At 40.7% G+C, this 11,951-nt stretch overlaps 2 protein-coding genes across 3 annotated transcripts in view; one reads left to right on the forward strand and one right to left on the reverse strand.

Annotated features, from left to right (window-relative positions):
* The window catches only part of psma4 (proteasome 20S subunit alpha 4), an 87,260-nt gene that overhangs the window by 47,301 nt on the left and 28,008 nt on the right, over positions 1–11,951 (forward strand). The gene's annotated exons all lie outside the window — the stretch shown is intronic.
* On the reverse strand, positions 1,117–10,293 carry adpgk (ADP-dependent glucokinase). Of its 2 annotated transcripts, none has more exons than XM_083916601.1 (8): positions 10,175–10,293; positions 7,403–7,637; positions 6,274–6,499; positions 6,109–6,171; positions 4,951–5,071; positions 4,663–4,859; positions 3,533–3,631; positions 1,117–3,372 (listed from the first exon to the last, which is right to left on the reverse strand). In XM_083916601.1, exons 2-8 carry the CDS (start codon positions 7,618–7,620, stop codon positions 2,812–2,814), a joined length of 1,485 nt encoding a protein of 494 aa, XP_083772727.1. In that variant the 5' UTR covers positions 7,621–7,637; positions 10,175–10,293; the 3' UTR covers positions 1,117–2,811. The 2 variants fall into 2 exon arrangements, with proteins under 2 accessions (XP_083772727.1, XP_083772726.1); XM_083916600.1 differs by having other exon boundaries at positions 1,117–3,375.

Raw genomic sequence — 11,951 nt, forward strand, 5'->3', positions numbered from 1 at the left:
TCAGGCCGCTCCAGGCTGCAGCTGGGGCCGGGCCTTGAACGCAGCAGCGCAGACGCACGGGGCTCTGATTGGTTCACGTACCCGGAAGTTTTTTTTTAGCCAATCAGATGCAGACGCGTGACACCGCTATGTCAGATACAGCCTGCATTCATCAGTTAAGAAAATGATAAGAACCCTGTCAATGGGCACTTTACTTAGATGGAATCTGATTTATTACATTTTATTATTAATATATAATGTAATCTTTAATTTCTAACAAAATTAGAGAATTACATCTCAAGCTATTACATAACGTATATCCTACTAATGCATACACAGCCACATGTTCTGACATTGATGACAGCTGTAAAAAAGATAGAGAAAGTACCATCCATTTATTTTTATAGGTGTCCATTTTGTATCACCTTTTGGAAAGATTTGGAAAATTTTCTTTTTGCTAAAACTACAGTTATGTGTCACTTTGATGAAAAGATAAAGATTATGGACTCAGATATATGATAACATATTAATAAAGATGAATAACTCTGATATATGATAACATATTAATAAAGATGAATAACTCTGATATATATTATCTTTGGCTCCTTCTCTCACAATAATACATTTAACATAATTAATCCCTTCTTATTACTAGGTAGTTTCCATATCCATAAAGTCAAAATGTCCAAAGCAACCCCTTCATTCCCATTATTTTTAACTGAATTCAAAATATACTTTGAGTCTCTGTCATGTGTTGAATCCAACAAAATATGTTTATCAGGTATTGCATTGTATTCAAATGACATTCAGTGAACTGCCTTTATAACTTTCACTAATGTTTGTCCTTATATCCGCTGCAGACAGATGTCCTTCCTCCACAGAGCTGGGTCTGTCCCACGTTCCTGTCTGTTATAGGGAAGGTTTTCGAAGCATCTAAAATTACTGCCGATTAATGCAAACCAATCCACAAACTGATAATTCAACTAACATTTCAGCACTGATTTGAAGTTCCTTGAACACTGACGATATTCACAATAACCTGCGGCACCACAATAAAGCCACTAGCTCATAACATATTTTAATGACAGACTGGATGAAACTGGTTGACAGTTACAAATGTTAAAAACATGAGACACAAACTACGAAATGACTAAAGTTGAATAGATTGTACTTGCTAAAAAAAAATAAAGGGGGCGTTCATAGTTAAGTTTACATTCACCTTTGCAGGCACACCTGCCACTTCGTACTAGTGCAAAGAATTCATTCTGCTAAACAAAATACACATTTTCTGTTGTTGCATGTTTGCATTAAGACTATTATTGCATGCCTTCGGTGGCCATGTGAGGTATACAAATACATCGTTGTGACAGTTACGTACTGTACATCTAACATGATGCAGGCGTTGCTCCCAAGTAAGCTCAGAAAAAAAAACCCAATAACAAACAATCCTATGAAAAGGTATAATGTCCCTATATGCCAGAATCAGGAAGCAGTATTACACTGGCCAGCTTTTTAAGATTTTACAGCCTAAAATGTTACATTGTCACATTTTACAAGTGAGAGAAAGCAACAAAGGAAAAGAAAGACCTTGTATAACAACAAAGTAAATAAACATGTGCAGTAACCCTGATAACACGAGGCCTTTACCTCATTAGGGAATTATATTTTACCTTTAACTTGCTCTCATGCCAACAGATCCTTTAGGTCATGGCCGCCAAAGTGATCCAGTAAAGGGCCGTGTGGCTGCAGGTTTTCATTCCAACCAATCAAAAACACACCTGGTCCAACAAATCAACTGTGTGAAGACAGTTCAGGTGAGTGAGTAAGTCGAGTCAGGTGTGTTCTTGCTTGGTTGGAGTGAAAACCTGCAGCCACACGGCCCTTTACTGGATCAGTTTGACACCCATGCTCTAGGTCAATACACCAGCATCTGATTGTAAACTGAGCTTCACTGCATAAAGAAATATCCCTTTCATAACAACGTGAGCATTTATAAGTGTACACTTTAATTATTTGATCACAAAAATCATTATAACCCGACTGTAGAATAACTGTTGTTAGGTAGAATTTACACACATCTTTATAGAGGGAGTGTTTAAACAAAGAACTGAGACTCTGGTACATTTATCCTCTCAGGACAAATAACAACAATGTCAAGTATATCTAGTTACCAGTTATTACACATAGAGGAGTCCGACACCAATGGGAGAATGAGCGTTCAAGTGATCTAGTAACAATTAAAGGTGAATGCACCAGAAGTTGAGGAAACAGAGAACATCAAGAATACCACTTAGATTCTATAATATAGTAAGACGCTCATCAGTTTCCAGTCAAACAGAATCGTTTATATGTGTGTGTGTATATGTTTATGTCAGAAGGTTAGCGGGTGAAATGATTAGTGTTAGGTTGGTTTTGCTCTGAAATATGAATAAAATATTATAACTTTTAAATTATTTTATTTTCTCAAGGCACAGCATACTTAAGATATGCAGGTCAAAGTAAATTAGGTGAGCCAACAAAACTCTTTGGAGTTTGTGAAGATGGCCGGTGCATAGAGTCAGCCCGGTCGGATCCCCTTCTGTCAGTGTCTGCGTCCGCCCGGAGGATTCGAGGAGGGGGAACAGAGGAGACCGGAGCAGGCTGGAGGAGTCATCAGGCAGGATTTAAAACTAAACGCCATCTATCACATTCTTAAACTCAGCGGAGCTTCAGGGAAGGAAGACACAGAACCTGGTCCAGGACACAGGAGGCCCTGAGCAAGTTCAGAAACATGAACTCGAACCCAACAACCACTGACTTCCTTACAAATGGAGTGCTGGATTCAAGCAAAGCTCAGAAGGGCTGCTGGGTCTTTAACTCTGAGTAAACGAGTCCCTCTGCTGAGATGGCGTCCCCGAGCCCTACTGTCCGGAGAGGCTGTTTGCAGACCAGCACGGCTGTCAGGTGGAAGACGACGTTCCCTCGGCGCCACACGGTGACAGGCTCTGCTGGGTTCAGGGACAGCTTCTCTCGAGGCTCAGTGTGTGAGCTGTGAAACTCCAGCGGGGCTTTGAGCTCCACTTTGCTAACGTCAACAGACTGAAGGCCACATGCCTGACTGCTGGCCACTCGTGCTCCAGCCATCACCGCTGCAGCCTGGTTCCCCCAGTAACCATCCACCGTAGCCAGGATGTGGTAGGCCAGCGTGTGGAAGTGGATGCGAGTCAGGTCGGCCTCAGACGACGGCTCGCTGCGGCCGTGCTGCTCCAGGATCCAGAGGAGGATGTCGCTGACCCGGCCCACGTCAGGAATGCCTTTCCAGGTATCCAAGTCTGCATGAGGCCCTTCCCCTGCCTGGGAGAGGAAGAGCAGCTCCTGCTCGTTCAGCCCAATGGAGCTGACAATAGGCATAACCTGCTAACGGGAAACAGAGAAAAAAACTTTAATTAAATACACAGGACTCTTCAGGGATTAGTGGAAGTTGAGCACACTCATCGTTTCTCTTTACATTAGGGCTTTGTGAAATTCACTTCACTAAAGACTCTCTCAGACTCGACTGTTTTCGCACATGTACCTCCTGCATGATGCTGTTCATGTAGTCTCTGTCGGTCATGCTCGCCAGCTCCAGGTGGATGGGTATGTCTTTACGGATGTCAGCTATGGCCAACACAGCCTGCGAAGAGGGAACAGGTACAGGGTGTTAGATAAACTTCATCACTATGTATATTATTTGAGTCATGAGAATAATAATAATACATGTTCTGTTCTGAATAATTCATATAATCTGTAGCTTTAAGACCCACCTCTTCTTGACTTCATCTTCAGTTTTACTGAAATTCTTACACTTTTTATATATTTATTGTTTTCTTCTGTTCTTACTGATGTTTTCATTTGTAATCATTTGTGTAATTTGTGCCTGTTAAACACAGGTCGACTGCTGTTGTTTTGCTATACAAATTAAGTTTGACCTGTCTTGACTTTACCGTATGTCTTTGTTTTATTGTTCTGGATTAAAGAAGCATCTAAAATAAGTTTTTGTATGTTTTACTGTGCATACAGTGCATTACTGCCATTTTTAAAAATAAATTATTCTTAAAGTAATAAATGTTATGTTTTTCTATTCATTTTTACCCCGCAATGTTTGCTATGATGAGTAGTTGTACAGTTTACTACACTGTAGGCGAGGGAGAAGATTTGAGTAGTGGAAGCGGCCATGTGTCTGTGTAGCCTGGGCAGTATCGACCAATAACTATTGAGCATGTTTTGGTTGCGTGGAGGTAAACGGTCCGTGTGGAGGGCAACAGGTGTGAAATGCAATCTCCGAACCCCTCTGCTATCATCTGACGGCGATTAAGTTTTTCATTCCATTTCACTGTTTATCCGATATTTAAGTCGTGACGTAACACCCTTTCAAAGTACTACATCCGGGTCCAAGCCTCGTATTTCTACAATGCCACAGTGCTGTGTTCCCCGTTGTTTGGACGGATCCAAGTTTCAAAAAAACCCTGCCAGAATTGTATTTCACCGCTTTCACATCGACGAAAAGGCTTCTCACTGAAGAAAGAGGTGCATAAAAGGTTCACAGGTATGTCTGAGTTTGGACCTGGAGATACAGAGGTATTTTGAAAGGGTGTTACGTCAGACTCAAAAGGACCAACACGTTTTTGTCGATTAAAACAAATAGGTGGAGAAACAGCCGCTGACCTCCTTCAGCCGCTCCTCCCACAGCTCTCTGCCCTGACCCTCCATCATGTGGAGCCCCGACAGGACGACCAGGTCAGGCTCGAACTCATCCAGACTCGCCACAAACGTCTCCAGGGAGCTCATCTCCCCGTTGGACACATCGTGGGAGAAGATGAAGCGGTTGGCTTGAGGTGCCTGAGTTGAACCCCACTGTTCACCTAGAAACAGAGAAGAAGACCAAGTGGAACATCTAAACAGACGGAACGAAGAACGGATCCTGTAGGAGCTGAAGCTTGTCCTTCTCTTTACCTGCTTTATACTCCAGGATGAGGTGATATTCATCCGTCACCTGCAGAGACTCCGGGGGAACGACTATCTGCTCGTCCAGCATCTCATGAAGTTTAGGACCGACTGGCCCACATAACAGGACCTGTGGTATAAAACATATTAACCATCATTCGAAGGACAGGGGCCTCATTTATTTAACTGTGCGTAGAAGCCTTCCCAAAATATTGCGTTCCCACAACACTATGAATGCTCAGGGAAATTTGAGATTTATGAAACTGAGCAGCGCTTGTTTGCACAGAATCTTTCCCGAAAAATTCCCACCTGAGGTGAATTGTGTGGGATGACCTCCGCCCAGTGTCATCCCACTTTTCCTCCCCATACCATAAATGGCATATGTTAAATAGCTCATGAATATGGACGCTATCATAATGAGGACATTGCATTGACTGACGTGAGGTAAATGACACCGAAGAAGGCGGAAAAGGCAACGTTCTCCGAGAAGGATGGAGATGCTTTACGGAGGTGGAGCAGCGCAAAAAGCTGTTGTTTGGAAGCCTCAGTAGAGACATTTCAAATAAATATAAAAAGAGCGAGTGGCAACATGTCACCCCAGCTGTGAATCAAGTTAACTCGACAGTTATTATTTGTTAGGAAGTTTATCATATAACTAGGGCGTTATACAGTGTGAAATACATTTGCAGCCAATGATTTTATACAGTAGTTCATGTGTGTGTTTTTTTGGGTTCATATGTGTTGACTCAGCTGTATTTCATGGTGTTTCCAGTGTTTCCGAGTGTCGCTGATTCCCGAGTCGGAAAAACTTTGCAGGAGCTCTACTGAAGGGTTATAGTTGGCGTAGGAATACGCACGTTTCTCTGCAAATAATTTCCAGTATCTATAAATACCGTTTTAAACTGTCTACACAAGGTCTTTGTGCACAGCAAGCTTTATAAATGAGGCCCCAGCTGATCTGAATTACTCAGTGATGCAGTGTTTAAAGGACCACCAAAACACACTTTAATACTCTAAAAAAAGATCCTCTTGCAATGTGTAACTTTAAACATGTTTTTCCATGTTTGTTATTCATTAATTCTAATTTTCTATGGATGTCTGCAAAGTGAAGAGAATAAAATCGAAATGTAACTATTTAGTTTTACAACAGAATAACAAACACTCTACCATCAGATCGGGGTAGGTGGCGAGCTTCTGACCGATGAGGGCAGCGTTCCCTCCCACGTACAGCTGCAGGAAGACAAAAGTCAAGTTTACCATTTGGAAGATTAATTAAAAAAAAATGACTTAATAAAACAGGAAGATGCCGTTTAGGGAGTAAAGCAGCCTTGCCTTGGCGCCGGGGTACTCCGCTGCTGCACGTGCAATCCTCCGAAAGACCTCGCTGTCGCTGAAGAAGCGCTCGGCAGCTGCTCCACGCTCCATGTAATGGATGAAGGCTTCCCTCAAGTCCTCTTTGGAGTGCAACACTTCGTGGTCGTGGCCGGCGCCAGGATCCACAGCCAGAGCCTGCAGCAGACCCACTCCGGAGACGACCACATCGACGCAGGCATTCACCCTTAACAGGAGAGGAGGGGATAGAGAGAACGGGTTATTTGATAGATAATAACTTTACTATCATTATATTTATTCTGGCTTTATAATCCTGAGGATTTATACACTTCTTAAAAAGGTCTACTGGTAGCCTGATCAGACTAAATTGCCAAAATTGGAGAAATGAAAAGACCTAAAATGTAATGTATTTTTTATTTTATTTTACTGTCCATTCTTTAATTTTTCTATAATAAATCTTTAAATGTCACTATTTCTATCTCTCTTTTAGTTTACCTGTCTTTTTTAAACGTTTTTTGTCTCCTTATTTTAATTGTATTTATTATTAAATCATTTTTTTCCAATTAAGTGCTACTTTAATTTATATTTTTTATCCCTATTCCTATCTCTCTGTCCATGTTTAGTGGTATTTAACTCTATACCCGCCTTAATATGTTAATTGAAAATGCTCTTCCACGTATGCTCTGATAATTTCAATAAACTAAATAAAAGAAATACATCATGGAGCATAAAGATGTCTTGTACATGTTATTCCACTGTGACTTTAAGAGGTCACTTCAAGGGAATGTGCCTGATTTCCCTTTACTTCCGTCCTTGATAGAAACCATCTGTCCATCCCTCTGGTGGGCAGTCCTTCAGCTCCAGCCAATCACCATCTTCCACCTTGATCCGGTGTGTTGGCAATACTAAAGCAGCCTAAAGGCTATATGCTACGTATACACAGTAATTCAAATCACTGGGGCATCACAGTCTTGGACCGAGCCATCTGAGCTGCACTGAGTCGTCGTGAGAACACATTCCTTCACACTAGCAGAGCCGACTAAAGCCTCTCAACATGCCACAGTGTGCATGAGGTCACGTAGATCAACTTCAGGCGACAGAGAGACATCAGTTCAACCGTCCAACTCACCCCACTGCCACTTTGCTCCACTGCCGGGTCGGCAGAGTTATCAGAGTCTCCCAGGCAGCAGAGATCACCTGCTCCAGGCTGTTGGGACTCTGAGATGATGACTGAAAGTTTGGCAGGCCGATGTACTCCAGAATCTGCTCCGGCAGGTCCGGGCTGCCGTGGTAGAAATAGCCAACAGCTAACGCCAGCAGGGCGGCCGCTGAAGCCTTCCTCCACATGATGCTCCCACACACTCCTGCAACAAAGGGAATCTGTCACTCTCTCTCTCTCTCATATCAACCGTTGGCACTAAAACGTGACCGACTGATTTGGTGTTGGCTGCATAAGGACGTTCAAAAAAATCAAAAAAATCAAAAAATCCTAAAAGAATCAAACTCAAATGTCATAAACAAACCTTTGACTAAGCTTAAAGTATTTAATTACTGCTCGCCGAGAATAATTACCTTTGGCAACAGAAATAATGATAACATGATCTTATTATATGATTCAGCAGAAAAGTGATAAACACCAGTTTGAATTGGAGCAGAAACGATGAGTCCATCAACTGAATAAAGTCAGCAGCTATTTTGATAATCGAGTAAGTTTTTAAATTAAAAATGTCAAACATTTGTTTCCTTTATCTGTATGTCTTGTATGTGCCTCTTGTAAAAATGTAAAAGGGTAAATAATAATAATATAATAATAATAATGGGAAAAAAGGAAAAACATGATGGTTCCAGGTTCTCAGATGTAATAAATTGCTTTGTCTTAAAGTATGGTAAATTTAATATTTGTTGTTAATAATAACAAAAAAGTAATTTGAAGTCTTTAAGTCCTTAAAATAATGAATAAATATGCATATATATATATATATATATATATATGCATACTTATTCATATTGATTATTATATTCTAATTTACTATTTTTTGCAATCTATATTGACAATTATTAAAAGTGTGTTTTATTTATTTATTTCAAATAATACTGTGAAACTAACTTTTGATAAGAAATCATATTTATACGATTGTATTTCAGAACTGCACAAAAACTAATGTTTCTATAAAGAACTGGAAATATTATTGACATTGTTTTTTGTGTTCATTTTAAAGAGAGGAAAGTCTGGTGCTGGCTGAGTTTATTCTTTACTTTATGTCGATGCCCTTTGCCGTAATGTGACCATAAAAATCTCATCTCATCTCATCTCTAATCTTCAGCCTCTTATCCGTGGTCGGGTCGCGGGGACAGCAGCTTTAGCACGGGATCCCAAACTTCCCTTTCCCGGGCCACATTAACCAGCTCTAACTGGGGGATCCCGAGGCTTTCCCAGGCCAGTGTGGAGATCTAATCTCTCCACCTGGTCCTGGGTCTTCCCCGAGGCCTCCTCCCAGCTGGACGTGCCTGGAACACCTCCCTAGGGAGGCGCCCAGGGGGCATCCTTACTAGATGATCCTGAACCACCTCAACTGGCTCCTTTCAACGCAAAGGAGCAGCGGCTCTACTCCGAGCTCCTCACGGATGGCTGAACTTCTCTAGATCTAAGGGAGACTCCAGCCCCCCTCCTGAGGAAACCCAGTTAAATTATTTTCAGTCAGAGCTTTAAGAGCCATTTTCCTCTTTTTACTTTACAGGAAACAATGTTTGTCAGAGGTGCATGTATCCTACTTCAGTCAGTTCAGTGATTGCTGTTTGTGTGTATTTCAGTGAATAAAAACCTATTTTCAATTAAGGTTTGATAATACATAAGTGTTTATATTCTTACCTAGAAGGCAAACAATTGTTCATCTTTTTGCCGAATAAATACATGAACGTGTAAATGCAGCGATGTCTCTCCTCTTACTGTTTCAAAACCTCACTTTACTTTCATTTAAGATTGTTACAGTTATGTGCTTAATCCCTAATCAAGATGCCTCATTATTTCAGTTATTGCATGATTGCATGACGATGTCCTTATGAATATCTGATTAAAAGAAATCTTATTATTAGGCTATAGATCTGATGGTATTTTTAGAGTGTAAAAGAAATAGAAAACAAACAACCGAACCAAAAACCGTGATCCCATAACCGTGATATGAACTGAACCGTGCATTTCGTGTGTAGTGTTTAACAGTTAATACATTCAAATTCCAATACACATTTAACTATGAACGTTACCTATGAACAAATACAAATAACATATACTCTATTACTGTTGTTTCCCTGTCTGCCAGTGTCATGCCACTTGCAGACAGTAAAACAACACTAAGACAGTATTTAGAGTTAACTGTAGATGTCAGCCTTGCAGATAATCTCATTAGCCTTTAAATCAGTTGATGAGCTTCACAATAAACACAGATGACGGTGAATGTTTTAAAACTAAAGTCTTCATGTCTCCTGATAAACTGTACCCAAGAATACTGAAACAACCATAACAAACCCACGGAGGGGCACTGCCTTTAAGATGCAACCATGTACTTTATGGTTCAGGATACAGGGTATAAGTTCCTGCTGACACACACACACACACACACACACACACACACACACACACACACACACACACACACACACACACACACACACACACACACACACACACACACACACACACACACACACACACACACACACACACACACACACACACACACACACACACACAAAGTGAGCTAACATGCTAGCATCAGCACACAGGGTGAGTCTTTACCTTCACTTTATCAAAGATAATCAGTAGCATTTAGCTTGTAGCTCAGTTTAGCATTGACATGTAACATCTCTCTGTTTCAGTAGCTTTGTAGCTGTTAGCGACACGTACCGATAATAATTTGCAGGCTTCAAGTGTAGTCAGTCGGGAAGAGAGGCTCCTGTTCCCCGGTGAGTCACATAAACAGCAGTGGGTGAGGGAGGAGAGGTGAGTGAAGAAGTCAGTCGGTGCAAGTCATTGAAGGAGGAATGATTGGGAGAGACAGCAGACCGCCAGCACAACACACAGCAGCAGCAGCAGCAGCAGCAGCAAGCGGGCTTCCGTATGCCGCTCTGCGCATGCGCTACTACAGGGTACATTCATGGTACACAGTGTGAAGAACAGAGCTGGGAGTCAAGAGGTGAATACTAATACATGATGATAGGTACAAAACCTGGTGAATGCTTTAAAGTAAGGACGTGAATTCTAATACACGCTGTAAAGAACAAAGCTGAGTGAATGCATGAAATAAAGAGGTGAATGCATGAAGTAAACAGAGGAAGTAAAGGACAAAACCAGGTGAATGCATGAAGTAAACATAGAGGAAGTAAAGTACAAAACCTGGTGAATGCATGAAGTAAACATAGAGGAAGTAAAGTACAAAACCTGGTGAATGCATGAAGTAAACATAGAGGAAGTAAAGTACAAAACCAGGTGAATGCATGAAGTAAACATAGAGGAAGTAAAGTACAAAACCTGGTGAATGCATGAAGTAAACATAGAGGAAGTAAAGTACAAAACCAAGTGAATGCATGAAGTAAACATAGAGGAAGTAAAGTACAAAACCAGGTGAATGCATGAAGTAAACATAGAGGAAGTAAAGTACAAAACCTGGTGAATGCATGAATTAAACATAGAGGAAGTAAAGGACAAAACCAGGTGAATGCATGAAATAAAGAGGTGAATGCATGAAGTAAACATAGAGGAAGTAAAGGACAAAACTAGGTGAATGTATGAAATAAAGAGGTGAATGCATGAAGTAAACATAGAGGAAGTAAAGGACAAAACTAGGTGAATGCATGAAATAAAGAGGTGAATGCATGAAGTTAACATAGAGGAAGTAAAGTACAAAACTAGGTGAATGCATGAAATAAAGAGGTGAATGCATGAACTAAACATAGAGGGAGTAAAGGACAAGCATGGTAAATACATGAAGTAAAGAGGTGAATACATGAAGTAAACATAGAGGAAGTAAAGGACAAAACCAGGTGAATGCATGAGGTAAAGAGGTGAATGCATGAAGTAAACATAGAGGAAGTAAAGTACCAAACCAGGTGAATGCATGAAGCAAAGGACAAAACCTGGTGAATACATGAAGTGAAGGACAAATCCTGGTGAAAACATGAAGTAAAGAGGTGGACACATGAAGTAAACATAGAGGACATAAAGTACATAACCTGGTGAATACATGAAGTGAAGGACAAATCCTGGTGAAGACATGAAGTAAAGAGGTGGACACATGAAATAAACATAGAGGACATAAAGTACAAAACCAGGTGAATGCATGAAGTAAAGGACAAAACCTTATGAAAACATGAAGTAAAGAGGTGAATGCATGAAGTAAACACAGAGGAAGTAAAGTACAACGTTTGGTAAATATATGATGTGAAGTGGTGAACACATAAAATAAAGAGGTGAATACATGAAGTAAAGAGGTGAACACATGAAGTAAACATAGAGGAAGTAAAGGACAAAACCAAAGAGGTGAACACATGAAGTAAAGAGGTGAATACATGAAGTAAAGAGGTGAACACATGAAGTAAAGAGGTGAATGCATGAAGTAAAGAGGTGAACAAGTCTTGTTACTTAATAAACTGCTTTGACCGGTCATTGATTATTATTTTCTTTA

The sequence above is a fragment of the Echiichthys vipera genome, assembly GCF_963691815.1.
Source record: "Echiichthys vipera genome assembly, chromosome: 7".
NCBI classification, from domain to species: domain Eukaryota; kingdom Metazoa; phylum Chordata; class Actinopteri; order Perciformes; family Trachinidae; genus Echiichthys; species Echiichthys vipera.